Source organism: Mirounga angustirostris, unplaced genomic scaffold (genome assembly GCF_029215605.1).
Source record: "Mirounga angustirostris isolate CCGP_5_RB_7025 unplaced genomic scaffold, mMirAng1.0.hap1 SCAF_5, whole genome shotgun sequence".
NCBI classification, from domain to species: domain Eukaryota; kingdom Metazoa; phylum Chordata; class Mammalia; order Carnivora; family Phocidae; genus Mirounga; species Mirounga angustirostris.
The window spans coordinates 61,602,166-61,618,905 of NW_026991713.1; the positions used below are offsets into that span (position 1 = coordinate 61,602,166).

The following is a 16,740-nucleotide window of genomic DNA, read 5'->3' on the forward strand; positions in this document are numbered from 1 at the left end:
CATTAGGACCTGGTGGGCCACTGTGAGGAAGCTGGCTTTAAAAAAATAAAAATTTATTTATTTATTTAAGTCATCTCTACACCCCATGTGGGGCTCGGATGCACCACCCCGAGATCAAGAGTCACGTGCTCTACTGACTGAGCCAGCCAGGCTCCTGGGACGTTGGCTTTTATTCTGAGAACAGAGAGTGGGAGGCAAGGGTAGAGACGGGTGGTGGGACAGGAGGCTGCTGTAGGCATCCGGGTGAGAGATGGTTGCATTCTGGATCGATCTTGAAGCCAGGGCCAGACTGATTTGCTGGTCTGGGGTCTGAGGTCAGGCCAAGAGTTTCTGGCCTGAGCAATGAGGAAGGATGAAGCTGCCATTTCCTGAGATGGGGAAGACAGGCAGGGGTAGTTCAGGGTGGAGTGAGGAAGTCAGAGGTTTGATTTGGGGACATGTCGCTATACCAATTAAATATTCTGGTGGAGGTGTCGGGAAGAAGTTTGCATGTGCCAGTGGGGAGTGTAGGGGAGACATCTAGGCTGGAGAATCATGCTCAGGAATCCTCAGTGTTACCGACGCCAGTCAAGGGCACGAGACTGGATGGAGTTAATGTGGAGAGAAGGCTCTGAGAACAGAGGGCTCTCCGAGTCGGCGGGGTGGGGGGGGGGGCGGTCATTGGTGAAAGGAGGGCAGTGAAAGGAGCTGAGGAGGAGAGGCGGGTGGGCAGCCCAGTAAAGAAGTTTCAGGAAGGATCGGCTGAGGCTGTGTTGCCGAGCTGAGGGCTGACCACCGGTTTAACAAGGTGTGAGAGCTTGGTTGTAGGGTGTGCAAGAGAGAACCTAAGGGGAGGAAGCAGAAATAGGAGTACAGGCAACTTTTCACCTGTTTCGGTTTTGTTTGGGCAAAAAGGAAGCAGAGAGCAGTGGGATGTAGCTGGAGGGGGAGCAAGAGATTATTATGAGCTTTTTCCCCCTCTAGAATGGGAGAAATAACAACATATTTGTGTCATGAGAAGGATCACTAGCAGGGGAACGGACCATGCAGAAGAGGGGAGAATGGAGGGAACACTGGCCTTGAGCTTTGAAAGGGGATGGAATCAGCACACGGGAGAAGGAATGTCCTCTGTTCTTGCTGCCAAGACGGGCCTCAGCCAGTCCTCGTCCAGTTCGCCCAAGAAGGCAAAGGGTCCTTAGGGCTGGAGTGACCATGGAGGCAGCATGGAAGAGGCAGGCCCTGCGTGGCCCTGAAGGATGGGAGAGGATTGGTTGGCAGAGGGAGAGCATTTCTGATGGGTGCACCTGTGTGAGCAACCATCTGGAGGCCCGAAGGAGCAGAGCTCATTCTTTAGGCCCTGTGCATGGAGAGGAAATCTGGCTTGCGCTAAGGGTCGGAGGGATCAGAGAAGCCTGTGATGTTCACAGATAGTAAACAGAGGACAAGCAACATGAAGGGAGTCACCCCAACAGTAATGTCCCTGTCCTGACCATTGCCACTCCTCCAGCTCATGGCATGCTCCAGTCCTCATCTTCCCCTCCTCCCCTCCCCTTTCCTTTCCTTTCCTTCTTTTTTTAAAGTAGGCTCTATGCGCAGTGTGGGGCCAACGCAGGGCTTGAACTCAAAACCCTGAGATCAAGACCTGAGCCCAAATCAAGAGTCAGACGCTCAACTGACTGAGCCACCCAGCTGCTCTCAGTCTTCACCTTTCCTTGGCCCTCCCCCGGCCCTTGCCAGCTACAAGTTCTTTACCATTCTCCAGTGCAAGATTGAGTCTGGGGACAGGGAGGGGGAGTTCAGATCTTAAGAGTTGTTCCCTGCTCCCTACTTGACGTCCTTGCCTCACCACAGCCTGTGGAGGCCGGAAAAACACCCGCCAGAGGGAGGAGGCCCCTTGGGACCTTGCATCTCCTCCCTGGGACTTGGTGCTGTGGTCTGGAAATACTGTCTACTTAGGTGGGGGCTCGTGGGCAGTGAGGAGGGCTGAGCCGGATGTGCCGGTGCTCCCTGCTCGGCTCGGGTCCTCCTCACTGGCCTCCAGTCCCCAGGCCCTCCAACCTCAGACATGCATTTTAGGTGCTGCCCTGATCCCCCCGCCCAAACATAGCCTTACCCGTCTCTGAACTGCCAGAATTCATTCTTTTCTTTTCTCTTTTCCTCCCTCCCTCCCTCCCTTTCTTTTGGCCATGCCTGCTTGTACCTTCTCTCTCCTGCTAGAGGATAGAGTCCCTGAGGATGGGTCGCAATCTGATCCAGCTGCGCGTCTCTAACCGCAGGCGGGCACACGGGTGTCCTGAGACGGTCTGCTGGCTGCTTGGCAATAAGACCTGCAGAGAACGGCACCTCGCCGCAGGAAGTCGTGCAGCCGCCCCTCTGGCCTCCTCTGGCTTATCCCCTCAACATTTACTAGGCCCTGCCCATGCTAGGCTCTGTGCCAGGCCTCGGGGGAGTCCCCCAGGCGGGGTTTTGGGGGTCCAGCTGTGTTGGGGGCTGCTCTCTGGCCTAGGCTAGGCCGGAGGTTCCAGTGTGGCAGGTGCAAGGCTGTGGCAGGTGACCAGTCCTCGGCTCCTCTCATCACCCCTCCCTCTCCTCTCCTCCTGCCGTAACTGGGGGTTGGCACGAGGGGGCAGGGCCCAATGAGTGGATGGGGGGCGGGCAGCTCAGTTCAAGCGCTGCCAGGCGGCCAGAGACCCCCAGGGCACCAGTTGTGAGCAGTAGACAAAAAGCCTGGGACAAAAGGCCTGTGGGAGCCGTGGTGAATAGATTAATGAGATTTCCATAGGCTGCCCGACAATTCCATGGGATTCTCCACTGCGGCCCCTTTGTCCCAGGCTGAGATAATGGAGCCCCGAGGAGCTTGCCCAGGAGGGCGGCCTTGCCCCTTCTCCACTCAGGTCTGGAGCCACCACGCAGCTGCCCCTCCTCCCCTTGCTGCCCCCAGCCCTGTCCGTGGGCAACAGTATTCGGAATCAGAGAATTGCTGTAAGATCCCCAAGGGGTGTTCGGGACCTCCTGAGGGAGTTGGAGGCGGGCGCTGGCGCTGCATGCTTAGGGTCCCCTCCCACCGCATCTTGTATAAAACTGGAAAGGGCTCCTAGAGAGAGAAAGGTGACTGTCCACCGCCTGAATCCACTGTCCTTTGACACCTGAAGAACGTGAGGCTTAGAGAGGCTAGGCATCTTGCCTACAGTCACTGTGACCGCCCAGGGGGTCTGCGGCGCTGGGACACGGGGGCAGGGGTGGAGAAGGAGTGCCTACAGGCCTGTCTCTCCTTCATCCTCACGCTCCGTGACCACGTGCCCCACTTCTGACAGCACGTGTCGGGGTTTTCACAGGTCAACCAGCTCTGTCCCATCAGCTGGGGGTCCTACCAACTGAACTCAGTATCTGCCAGCAGGTAGCATCTGATCCCACAGCGTAAGGGCTCAGTCCCACAAAACGGCCCCACTTCACATGCCGATTGACTGTCCAGGCTGTTGCCTGTGCTTCTGACCGATGGCTAAAATCCCACGACCCCATCCTTGGGTTTGATTAATTTGCTAGAGGGGCTCACAGAACTCAAGGAACCAATTTATTTACTAGATCACCGGGTTGTTCTAAAAGGATGTAACTCGGGGGGTGCCTGGGTGGCACAGTCGTTAGACATCTGCCTTCAGCTCGGGTCGTGGTCCCAGGGTCCTGGGATTGAGCCCCGCGTCGGGCTCCCTGCTCCATGGGAAGCCTGCTTCTCCCTCCCCCACTCTCCCTGTTTGTGTTCCCTCTCTGGCTGTGTCTCTCTCTCTGTCAAATAAATAAATAAATAAAATATTAAAAAAATAAATAAAAGGATGTAACTCGGGAATGGCCAGATGGAAGAGATGCACACGGCAAGGTGTGGGAAGGACAGGCCCTTCCAGCATGTCCACATGTTCACCAACCCCAGAGCTCCCCAAACCCTATCCTTCTGGGGTTTTGTGGAGGCTTCATTACATAACCACGATTGATTAAGTCACTGGGTATTGGCGATTGAGCTCAACCTCTACTACCCCTCTCCCTTGGGTGGATGGGGGTGTGGGGTGTGACCAAAAGTTCCAACACTTTAATCAAGGCTGGTTCCTCTGGCAACCAGCCTCCATCCTTAGATTACCTAGGGGCTTTTCCAAAAATCACCTCGTTACCATAAGCTCAGGTGCAGTGGAAAGGGGCTTGTTGTGAATAACCCACCCACTTCACCTTCATGTCTCCAAAGCAATTTCAGGGACTGAGGCCAAGAGACCATAGGGAAAGGTGCCCCCATTGCTCTTATGCTTAGGACATTTCAAGGGTTTTGGGAGCTGTGAGCCAGGAACAGTGGACAAAGACTAAATATGTTTCTTATAAATCACACTATCTCAGCCTGTGTCAGGCCCAATGCACAGAGTTTCCTGGGCATGGCCCGCAAGGACTGAAACTGGTGCATGGAGTGTTTCGGCCATTTGTGAAGACAGATCACGTCTCTCATCCATCCTGGAAGACTTCCTAGAAACATGGACAGGGTTGTTGTTTAAGGGATTCTTTACTTACCCTTCCATCCAGTAATTCTTGCCATTACTGTTTGTCACCGGGGAGTTCGAAGGCTGCACCCTGTGCGTGGAGTCAAGTGGAGTTCCAGCCTCGTACGCGTGGGAGGGCCCTTGGCCTTCACGGGTCTGCCGAGAAAGAGTGGCATCGGGAGGCTGACCTTGCTTCCCGAACAGTGCAGCTGCAGAGAGTTGGCGTTTTCTCCAGGGCCCCAGCCAGCCCCAGGGAAGGTCGCAGACTCAAGTAAAGACCTGTCTGCCCAGCCTCGGGCAGTGAGTGCTTGTAAGGGACAGCTTCTCCTGGGCTGTTTTGCAATGAAGCCACAAATTCTCCTGCTTGGGGAGCAAAGCTTGGGATCCCCCAGGGGGTAGGTGCTTTCAACTGCAGATCTGAAGGGTAGATACCCAGCACCCGAGGTACAGCTGCGTCCCCAGGCAAATACAGAAACGTGTTTCCATAGGACCAAGGAAATGAGCATTGATAAAGGCTGTCAAGGCTTCGGGTTCTTCTCTGGCTGCGAGAACCAAGGGCTAGACCAGGGAGGCAGTGTGGGCAAGAGTAAGGGCCTGGGCTCTGTGGTCATACTACTGGGGTCTGAATCCTGCTCCACTGTGTGACAGCTGTGTGACCTTGGGATGTATTAATCTCCTCTCCCTGTACCTCAGTCTCCTCATCTGTAAAATGGAGATGGTAACAATAGTTATCTCACAGAGCCATTGTGAAGGCTACATAAGATAATGCACGGAAGGCACAGAAAAGGGTCTGGCTCTGCCCCTCGTGCTGGGGTGCTGGGGAAATGGCATGAGGGGCGATCTGTCCTATCAGAGCTGAAAGGAACCTCCCTCAGAACATTTTCCAAGTTCCCCCAACCCCAAGGGGAGCTACTCGGAGTCACTCAGCATGGTGAGGCCACTGCTTGGGTTCTTTTTTTAAAGATTTATTTATTTATTTGAGAGAGCGAGAATGAGAGAGAGAGAGAGTACATGAGAGGGGGGAGGGTCAGAGGGAGAAGCAGGCTCCTCGCTGAGCAGGGAGCCCGATGCGGGACTCGATCCCGGGACTCCAGGATCATGACCTGAGCCGAAGGCAGTCGCTTAACCAACTGAGCCACCCAGGCACCCCTGCTTGGGTTCTTAATTGTACCATGTATCATATTATTTTGTACCCCACACAGGACTCCATATTTTACACACATTACCTTTTTAAATCTTTGTGGCCACTCTACAAGGCATAGGTTATGCACTTTCACAGATGGAGAAATTAAGGTTTAGTGAGGCCACGTAATCTGCTCAGGGTCACAGAGTAAGTGTCTGAGCCTGGATTCAAACGCAGGTCTTGCTGATTCAAAGCCCACACCTAACACAAATCCCTGGGGCCTGGCCTTACTTCCATCTCAGCTGATGCGGGGCACTGGAGTATGGCCTATGTAGTGGGAAGGAGACCCCTCCAGATGCAGGAGGCTGAACGGCAGGAGCTTGTGGGCTGGGCCACAAGCAGGCCCAGGGTCTCCGTGTGAGATCAGGAGGGCTGTAACTGGCCTGGGGTGGGGTCAGGGGGACAGCAGGGTCTACCCCCCGGCTTCCCTCCCCAACCCCCTGAGTCTGGAAGGGGAAGAAGGCAAGGCCATGGGTGTGTCAGGAGTCATCCAACTGAGGCCGCACCGCAAGCTCGAGACAGAGTGTGTCTATGTTCATGCACACGCGCACACATACACACGGGGCCTGCAGCTGTGCACATCGTGCTGTTCCCAGCGGTAGGGGCATGCGTGCGGGGGTGTCCTCAGGCTCACGTAGGCCAGCATTCTCAGCCTGTGTGCGGGTCAGGCAACCTCCCCTCCTGCCCTCTCCTGCAAACTGCTGTCCTCCTCTCCTTTCCCTGCTTGAGCCTGCTCCTTGGGCAGCTTGGCTGTGGCCAGAGCTTTGTTCTTTCCCTTGGAAGAGGTGAGAGGAAGTCTCCAGATGCAGTCTATGTGACTAAGTTCAGCAGAACTTGCTGACCTGGTCCCCCGCGCCCCAGTGAGTGGTCTAAAGGACCTCTAGCAGAGGCCATAGGGTGAAGGAGAAAGGGCAGAGAGATGGGCTGGAAGCTAGTGGGGGACATAGGATCCAGGAGGTCTTTCCGGAGGTGGGAAAGAATTGAGCTTGCTGTGGGGAGGGAAACGGCACAGTAGAGGGGTGGAGTAGTTAATGGATGGAGCAAGGTCCCAGCCTGGGCTGGACTGGGGTCAAGGGCTGGGGTGGATGGCCCCTCCAGGTATACTGGGCTGCGAAGTGGATGTAGATGAAGGTGAAAACGGAAGGCCAGAAGTGAGGGAGCTGTGCTCCTGACTAAAATGGGCAGCGAATTACCTGTAATGGAAGGGCCAGTAACTGGGCAGCATGAGCGGCCATGGACAGGGCCCTTCGAGGGAGGGGCTGGGAGGCGCCTGGAGGGGGCGAATCTCGGAGCAGGAGAGTGGGCATGAAGTTGGGCGGCAGGTTTGGAGAGCTGGGGGTGGGTTCCCTGAGTGCACAATTGCTGAGATGGAGCGGTTCAGTGATGACCAGGCCTGAGTATTTGGTCTTGAGGGTGGGGACCTGAGTGGAGAGGGCTGAGGCCACAGTAGGAGCTGAGTGAGAGGGGCAGGGAGGATACCACATGACAGAAATGAGGGGGAGCAGAGGGTCTGGCAGGGGGTGAAGGAAGTGCGTGTGGCTAAGTCCAGATCCAGAGCTTTCTTTACTGTGTCTGTGTCCTTCTGGGACGGGGTCACGCTTTTTTCCCCAGCATGCTAGGGGGATGTGTGATTAAGGTCAAATCTCTTTTCTCCATATTAAGGAGCCAAAGCACAGATCATAGTAAATAGAAAAAACAAAACAGTTTTGGGGTCCATGTCACAACAGAGTATTTGCATTTGGAGAATTTTTTTAAGATTTCTTTGAGAGAGAGAGAGAGAATGAGCACGGGGTTGGGGGAGAGGGAGAGAGAATCTCAAGCAGACTAACCACTGAGCATAGAGCGCAATGTGGGGCCTGATCTCAGGACCCTCAGATCAAGACCTGAGCTGAAATCAAGATCACACGCTTAACCGACTGAGCCAGCCAGGCGCCCCGCATTTGTAGAACTCTGATGTTACCTCATATAACCCTGCAAACCAGAACCACTTGTGATTTCTGATGTCCCGGGGAATCACCCCCTCTGATACTAGGTAATGCCTCTGTTCTGGGGGGACCCCTCCTCAGCAGGAGCTGGAGAGCGGCCTCCCTGCCCTCCGCAGACCTCCCTCTCAGGTCTGTCGTCTCTGCTCCGAACCTCTTGCCATTGGTGGCCAGGGTCACCTCTCAGACGGAGGCCAAACAACCTCAAAGAACTCTACTTCCCTTTTTAGCTTTAGTATCTATGGCTCACGCCTTCCTTAGGGCAGTGGGGATGAGAATATAGTTTTATTTTCAAAGAGTGTCCCCTCCCATTGACAGCAGGGCACAGCCATAGGCAGTAGTGAGACCAACAGAGGTGGTGTTGTCAACAAGCCGCTGCAAGGACAACTGTGGAGAACCCCAGAAGCCACTTGATCTGCAGCCTCTTCTACCCCCCATACACACCCACTTCCAAGGCTCCAGGGACGCCGCGCTTCTTAGCACTCCCACCAGGCTTGCAGTGTACAGTTATGCGGGCTGCACACTGAACATGAGCCCTTCTAAAGGGGCATGATTCACCCCATGGACACGGGAGGTTTGTAGATTTATCATAAGTTTTCCAGAAGGTGGCAGTAAAGGGTCTTGAGGAAGGAATAGGGCGTGTGAGCTAGCACGGCCCTGGCTTTCAGAATGCATTGTGCTGGAACCCTCTAGCCTGCCCGGCCGACTTGGCCCCTCACCTTTCAAGGTCCAGTAAAGATACCACCTCCCTGCTGAGATCTTCTCAACCAGGCAGGGCGCATTTCCCTGAGCTCCAGAGCCCCTGGCACATGCTTCTATTTTCCCACCTCACAAAGGATGTTGTCTGCCTGTCCTTTTCACCTGTCTAAACCATCATTTTGCCTTTCAACCTGCCCCCTTGCCTAGCACAACGCTATTTGCCCAATAAAAATTTGAACAAAGAATACTGAACCTGTCCGTTTAACATATCTTAGCAAAAGCTTAGGTTTGAGAAATAGTCATTAGCAAAAACCGCCTCTGGCATGCCACGGGCCCATTTAGTCTTTGAGATTTAATCCTCAGAACGGGCCAACCCATTGGAGCCATGCGCCTGTAAAGTGTTTTTCCCCAGGCCCTGAATCCCTTTTTACCAGTGTTTGGCTCATGCCTTGGCTGGTGCTCAAGGCCAGTGTAAGAAACTTCTGTGGAACGTTTCTGCCACGTTTATGGCATGGCTGGCTGTGACCTGTCCTAACTTTTCCCCATCTTCTCTGGAATAGGATTTGCCTCTTCTGAATAACGGTTCTGTATGGTGGTGGAAAGCATGCGGGGCACGAGGCAGATGGCGGCCCCTGCCTGGGCACACAGCCAGCATGTGCAGGGGGGTTCTGGAACCCAGGTGCTCTGACTGCATCAGGCAGAGACTGAAAGAAACTAAGTGGAAAGGAAGTGAATGCTTCTGGGTCCGTCCCTGGGCTTTCCCAGGGACCACAGGGCACTGCTCCCACACACTGGAGTCTCTGACTTCAGGCCCAAAGGGGGCCCTGGAATCTCAGGGAGGGCTGGGGTGAACGGCACAGATAGGACTATCAAACTGCGGGGCCATCCATCTTCATACAAACCTAGTGTCTCTGTAAGCCTAGCACATGGTGGGTGTGCGGAAAACGCGCCTTACTGAAGGAGCCCCACCTGGGTTTGCCTAGTTCCAGGGGCCGGGCGTCTCACTCATCGCCTGACCCGCAGCTACATTAGGTTCGAAAGTAAGGACCAGGTGTTGTAGAGGGCAGGGCTCGTGTGGCTGGGACAAAATCATCATCATATTGCCTCTAAGGTGAAGTTAGGGTCAAACATATCGTTTCCAGACCTCTCTGAGGAAAGCGTTTTCAGATAGCTTTGATCCTGGGCCGTGCCCGCCAAGGCAAGTACTGTGAATGTGGTGTCTGCCGAAGGGAGGCCCCGGAGGGTGGCACGGGGGTGGGGGGTGGGGGGGTGGAAAGCGGGCTGGCCTGTGGCCGGCGGCCCCTCAGAGGCCCTGCAGGACCGCTCTAGCCGCCTCTCTCCCTCTCGCCTGCAGTTCTGTCGAAGATGCACTGGACACCGGAACACGCCCAGTCCCTCAACCAGTGGCCAGAGCAGCACCTGGACGTCTCCTCCACTACCCCGTCGCCGGCCCACAAGTTGGAGCTGCCCCCTGGGGGTCGCCAGCGCTGCCACTATGCTTGGGCGCACGACGACATCTCTGCCCTCACAGCCTCCAACCTCCTCAAGCGCTACGCAGAGAAGTACTCAGGGGTCCTGGACTCTCCCTACGAGCGCCCCGCGCTGGGCGGCTATGGCGACGCCGCCTTCCTCAACGGCGCCAAGGGGGACCCCGAGCCCTGGCCAGGGCCGGAGCCACCCTACCCCTTGGCCTCACTCCACGAGGGCCTCCCGGGAACCAAGTCGAGCAGTGGGGGCGGCTCCGGGGGCCTCGGGGGCTCCCCGGTTTTAGGCGGGAACCTGCCTGACCCCCTCTACGCCGGCAATGCGTGTGGAGGCCCGTCGGCGGCGCCCGAGTACGGGGCGGGCTACGGCGGGGGGTACCTGGCCCCCGGCTACTGCGCGCAGACCGGCACCGCGCTGCCCCCGCCGCCCCCCGCCGCCCTCCTGCAGCCCCCGCCTCCGCCGGGCTACGGCCCCTCGGGGCCGCTGTACAACTACCCCGCGGGGGGCTACGCCGCGCAGCCCGGCTACGGGGCCCTCCCGCCGCCCCCGGCCCCGCCCCCGGCCCCCTACCTGACCTCGGGGCTGGCGGCGCCCACGCCCCTGCCGGCGCCCGCTCCGCCCCGGCCGGCGCCCACCTCCTACAGCTTCCAGGCGGCCGAGGCCGGGGTGTCGCTGAAGCGCAAGGCCGCCGACGAAGGCGCGGAGGGCCGCTACCGCAAGTACGTCTACGAGCCCGCCAAGGCCCCGGCGGCCGACGGCGCCTCCTACCCCGCAACGGACAACGGCGAGTGTCGGGGCAACGGGTTCCGGCCGAAGCCGCCGGGAGCCGCGGAGGAGGCGTCGGGCAAGTACGGTGGCGGCGTGCCCCTCAAGGTCTTGGGCTCCCCCGTCTACGGCCCGCAACTCGAGCCCTTTGAAAAGTTCCCGGAGCGCGCCCCGGCGCCGGCTCCCCGCGGGGGCTTCGCGGTGCCGTCGGGAGAGCCCCCCAAAGGCGTGGACCCGGGGGCCCTGGAGCTGGTGACGAGCAAGATGCTAGACTGCGGGCCCCCGGTGCAGTGGGCAGACGTGGCAGGTCAGGGCGCGCTCAAGGCGGCGCTGGAGGAGGAGCTGGTGTGGCCCCTGCTCAGGCCGCCCGCCTACCCCGGCAGCCCGCGCCCGCCGCGGACCGTGCTGCTCTTCGGACCGCGGGGCGCTGGCAAAGCGCTGCTGGGCCGCTGCCTGGCCACGCAGCTGGGCGCCACGCTGCTGCGCCTGCGCGGAGCGACGCTGGCCGCGCCGGGCGCCGCCGAGGGCGCGCACCTCCTCCAGGCCGCCTTCGCGGCTGCGCGCTGCCGCCCGCCCTCCGTGCTCCTCATCAGCGAGCTGGACGCGCTGCTCCCGGCTCGGGACGACGGCGTCGCTGCGGCGGGCGCGCTGCAGGCGCCGCTCATGGCTTGCCTGGATGGCGGCTGCGGCGCGGGGGCCGACGGCGTGCTGGTCGTGGGCACCACCTCGCGGCCCGCGGCTCTGGACGAGGCTACCCGCCGGCGCTTCGCTCTCCGCTTCTACGTGGCGTTGCCCGACGGCCCTGCCCGCGGGCAGATCCTGCAGCGGGCGCTGGCCCAGCAGGGCTGCGCGCTGAACGAGCGGGAGCTCGCGGCCCTGGTGCAGGGCACCCAGGGTTTCTCCGGGGGCGAGCTGGGGCAGCTGTGCCAGCAGGCAGCGGCCGGGGCGGGCCTCCCGGGGCTGCAGCGGCCCCTCTCCTACAAGGACTTGGAGGCGGCGCTCGCCAAGGTGGGCCCTAGGGCCTCCCCCAAGGACCTGGACTCGTACGTGGAATGGGACAAAATGTACGGCTCCGGACACTGACGGCGCGCCGGGAGGCCGCGGGAGCAAGCCGCCCCGCTCCCCCCGCCCCTCCGGTCGGGAGGGTTGTCTTTAACCAAACCGGGCTGGGAGGGTGCCGGAGTGATGAATGTGGGCTGGGGGAGGGGAGGGGCTGCCGGTGAAATTTTTTTTTTTTTCCGTGGGAAGGAAAATGCTTCTGCTAGGCAGATAGATGCCATATGCGCTGTGTACTCAGGTTTTTCCTATTTATTGTGGACGGGAAGCTCGCCATCTCCTCCCGGCCGACGGGCAGACCCGGGATAGGCTGGCACCCGGGGCCTAAGGAACTCCTGCGCCCTCGCCACAATCCTTTTGTCTCCTCGCTCCCTGAATGGCTCTCTCCTCCCCCCTCTTTCTCTGCATTCGCGTAGTTTTCTCTCTCCGTGGTTTTGTCACTGACTTTCTCCTATGTTGGCCCTGTTTCTCTTTTGCCCCTCCCTCCCCATCTCTCCGTCTATCACCCTCTGTGCTTCTGTCTCCCTCCCTCGCTTTCCAGCCTCTCTGTTTCTCTTGGTCCCTCTCATTCAAAAGAATGCAGTGTACCTTTGCAGGAGATCTGAAAGTCCAGGGGCTGAGGAGGAGGGGTAGGGAGTTCCCTCCCACCCCATTATCCTTCACCCAGCTGTATCCTTGGGTCTTGGGGGGGGGGGGGGCGGGGGGGAGGGCAAGCAAAAAAAAAAAAAAGAAAAGAAAAAAAGAAAAAAAAAAACACCCAAAGAAGGGTTTTGTTTGTTTGTTTGTTTTTGAGGGGGAAATCCCAGAAATGTAGCTTGTTTAATATTTTAGGCCTCTTATTTTTGTAAGATGAGTAGAATTTGCTGTTTTTCGTTTTATTTTGACAACTCAGGAAGAAACTGACCTCAGAAAGAATGTTAGACTTTGGCTGCTCTCCTGTGTGTACCCTGCCCCCCCACCCCAGATTCTCCCAGGAGACTCAGAAAGTGAAACTTGTGGGGAAGGAGAGAGGAAGACCCAGAGCCACACTAAAACCCCTGCTCTTCCTGGGACAGAAGCGGAATGTATTTCTAGGGCTTCCTCCCCAGGTCCAAGGTTGTAGGCAGGGGTGTGGGGGAGTGGGTTGTGGGATTTGAGAAGGAGTAGGTCCTGCTGCTCTCCCCCTGAGCCCCACCCTCCAGCTTAGTGTTTTCTGTTTAGCGTTATCCAGAGGGATGCCCCTTGCCCCCCTTCCTGCCCCAGATCCAGAGAGAGAGGGCCCGGATGGGAAGGTGACCTGGGCAGAAAGTCCCCAGAGAGGTCATCTCACCTGGCCCTTCATAGGCGGAGGTCTTCTATAACTTCTGTTAAGAGGATTCCCTCGGGAGAGAAGACAGTGTGGCCACAAGTCTGGTTGGGCACAAAAACTGACGACAGACTCAGCTTCCCTGGGTGTTGGGAGACTCCAAGGAGGAGTGAGCATCTGTTACAGAAGAACATTCTGTGGGCAAGTGTGCCTCCCATCATCCCAGGGTCCTGGGTTGGGAGATCCAGGGGCTGCGAGAGGGTGAAGGAGATGGGCAGACTGTTTTTCCCAGACGTGGGGGGGTTATTTTCAGTCCCACCCAAACTTTCCACCCGAAGCCAGGCTTGGGGGCCCTTCCTTGTGAGAACAATATTCCTCTCTTTCCCAGCAGCTTTCCTTTGATGGGGCTTCAGTTTGTCTCCCTCCCCCTCAGGGAGCCCATTTCACAACTCTGCCCTTTGCTCCAAAGTAGGGTGCAAACCCTCACCCTATCTCTTCTCTCTCCCCCCTCGGCCCCTCCACCCCATTCCCTGTTCACCCTTATAGCTCCTACAGTCTCTACCATCTCCCACTCCCAGCTGGAGGGGTGTCCATGGGGGACATTTCAGGTGCCAAGGTGCTGAGGGCCTGTGCTGGCCTAGGTAGGAGTGCTAACAGGAAAGCTGCTCTGTTTTCCCCTCCTTTTCATCCTTGGTCTTTTTGGGCCTCCTCTCCTTGGAGCTGACTGACTGCAGGGCTTGGGTGCCCAGAAGCGGTGGGCTGCACTGCTGGGAAGGGCCCTTTGGAGGGAGCAGGGCGGGAGGAGGTTCTCTCAGGTGTGCGGATGTATATGGGGGGGTGGAGGGCATGGGGAAGTGGGATTGGGATGCCAGCCTTCCCTTCAAGAGGCAGGCAGCTGCGGGGAGGGGGAGCTCACTGAGACCCAGGGCCCCCACTGCCTACTCTGCTGGCCTTGGGGAACTTTGCACAAGGACACAGCCCCCAGTCTACTAGCACCTACCTCATGGGCACTGGGGCGGGGGGTGGGGAAGGGCAGGTCCAGCTCTGGCAATGTTGGGGGGGCATACCAAAGAATCCAGGGGCAGGGATTGGGGAAGGGCAGACTTGGCAAGCTGGCCCTTCTCTTCCTCTACCCAGACTGGGGTTGGGGTCCTCTCCTCCAGCTGTAACCATTTCTACCTCATTTTGCTGCGTGTTGTACATGGACGTATTTATCTCCTGTCTGACGATGCTCTGCAGTTGTGGTCTGTCTACCTCAGAAGAGACTGTATTTTAAAAGAAAGTATTACACAGTATTAAAGCGATGACATGTGGTTTCCAGAGGATTTCTTGGGGGCAGCAGGATGTGGGGAGCCCTCTGGGGAATGCTTGGGCATCCAGGTGTGCCACGGGTGGTGCGGCCCTGTGGGTGTTTCTAGTCCTTCAGCAGAACATTACTGCGGGACTCCTAGTACTCACTCTGCCGCAGCAAGTGCCTACCCAGCGTTGGGCCCTAAGGCCTACGAAGTGAGAAGCCCCTGGATAGGGAAGGCCCTCCTGCAGCTTCGAGCTCCCAGAGGCTCAGAATTCGGGCTGACTCCTATCTCCAGAGTCCCAAAGTATGAGGGGAAAGAAGGGCTCACATGTTTGTTGAATGAGTGAATGGATGAGGAAATGAATGCTCGGAGAAAACGGGGGCTGAAGAGGCTGGTGCACTCAGAATGTGGACAGCAGCCCTTGCTGGCTAGAGCTAAGATTAGACTTCTTGATTCTTGGAGGGAGGAAAGGGGGCAGAGGGCAGGGTATGGAGACAGCCAAGTTCCAGTCTTCAGGGGCACGTGGGATCCTTTGTCTGCCACCATCTGTCCATTCCCAAACTCTACCTTTGCCAGCTCATCATAAACTGAGAGCCTGAGAACCAGGAGGGAAGATCTTGTTGAAAAAGCTATATGGAGATACCTGTTGGAGGTGTGGACCCACAACCTCTTGAGGTCCTTGCATGCTCTAAGCAAAATTACTGAAGATGCACCAGCATGCACGGGCTCAGGGCTGACACATGCCCTGGGCTTTCGGGGGCAAAGCAAGCCCAAGGGGAGAGCCCGCAAAGCAGCCGGCTCCCCTGTGAGAGAAACAATTGTGTGCCTGCACATGGAGGCTCCAGGCATTGCCCCAGGACTCGGTGATGCCAACCCTCTTGGCCTTTGGAGGTCTAGACCTCCCTCACACTCCAGTTGGCTTATTACACTCCTACTCTGTACAGACACTGTAGCACTGAGGATACAGAAATGGTTAAGCACAGCCACTGTTCAAGATGAGAAGAACTAAAAATTGGGTCATTTGAAAATAAGTGGGTAAAGCTGCTTGGGGAGGGACCATATACAAATTTTATGTTCTCACGTCTGGTATAGGATTTGGTACATGCAAGACACTAAAATACTAGATAAGTCCTTCAATTAACCAATTTCTAGAGAAATGACCTAATGGAGGATGCACAGGCTATCTTGGAACAGAATACCAACACAAAACCAAAACAAGCTATCTCAAGAATGCCCAGAAAAGTTCCTGACTCCTGGTGGTGGTGGTGTGTTAGAAAAACTTCCTGGACCGGCGTGGGGGGGTGGGGGGCAGCTGGAAAGCACCATAGGTGTGATTTGTTCCAGGAGCATAAAGTGAGGGCAGGGGTGGGAGGGCTGGAGGAAGTGAGGCTGGACCACTTGCACCCTGAGGAGCTTTCATGCCCGGGGAAGAGCTGAGGCTTGGAGATGAAAGTCACGTGTGTGCTTGGAGGAAAGGGGGTTGGTGGCCTGTGGACATGGCCTGATTTGCAAGTTAAGAATTCATACACGGGGGCGCCTGGGTGGCTCAGTCGTTAAGCATCTGCCTTCAGCTCAGGTCATGATCCCAGGGTCCTGGGATCGAGTCCCACATCGGGCTCCCTGCTCGGCAGGAAGCCTGCTTCTTGCTCTCCCACTCCCCCTGCTTGTGTTCCTGCTCTCGCTCTCTCTCTCTGTCAAATAAATAAATAAAATCTTTAAAAAAAAAAAAAAGAATTCATACACGGATCCAACAAATCTTTACTGAACACCTACTTTGTGCTAGTTGCTGCGGGAACAGCAGATGGACCTTACAGTGGAATGGAGGAGACAGAAAAAGGCAGAGGGGCAGCGTAGTGTAGGAGTAGATAAGAGGGGTACCTAATGGAGAGGGGCGAAGGGTGTGTACTGGAGTCCGGGAGGGCTTCCCAAAAGGTACCTGTCAGCTGAGGAGTGACCAAGACAGAAGAGAGTGCAGGCCAAGATCCAAAGGAGAGCCAGAACCAAGCTTGCTCAGGAAAGGAAACAAGGTTAGGGAGTGGGGCCCTGGTGTGTGGAGTAGGGGTGGGGACTGAGTTTACCTAATCCAGACAAGAGGAGGTGAGGGTTTGGAGGCACCTGTGGGAGGATGGGAATTGGTGAGTCTATAAATATTTGGTATTTAGTAGGTAGCCCGAGAATTTGGGATTGGGTATTGGATCATGGAGAGCAAGGGGTCTAGGGCTTGTGCTGGAGACTGAGGGGCGGTGAATGGATTATTAGAGATGTGGGACACTTGGCAATTTGAGGCATTAGTGGGATGGCCAGGCGGCAGGCCTAGGGCAGGCATTTTAATATAAGGGCCCAGGATCCTAGCCTCCTGGGGGATTGGGTGTCCCCCACCCCTGGGTCTTGGAAAACTCTCACTCCTAATTCCTTCCGATTCCTAGTTTCCGGGTGCTGGGAGATCCCACGTGTGGGCCGCCCCCTCGCCCTGGTCCCGGCCTGTGGAAGCCCCCCTCCC

At 57.1% G+C, this 16,740-nt stretch overlaps 1 protein-coding gene across 2 annotated transcripts in view; it reads left to right on the forward strand.

Annotated features, from left to right (window-relative positions):
* Window positions 1-16,141, forward strand: part of FIGNL2 (fidgetin like 2) — a 31,834-nt gene extending 15,693 nt beyond the window's left edge. For both annotated transcript variants that reach the window (XM_045873410.3, XM_045873411.3), the window contains exon 2: window positions 9,709-16,141. In XM_045873410.3, the coding sequence (XP_045729366.1) occupies window positions 9,720-11,687 (1,968 nt within the window). In that variant the 5' untranslated portion in view covers window positions 9,709-9,719 and the 3' untranslated portion in view covers window positions 11,688-16,141. The remainder of the gene's footprint in view (window positions 1-9,708) is intronic.
* Window positions 16,142-16,740: the final 599 nt, after the last annotated feature.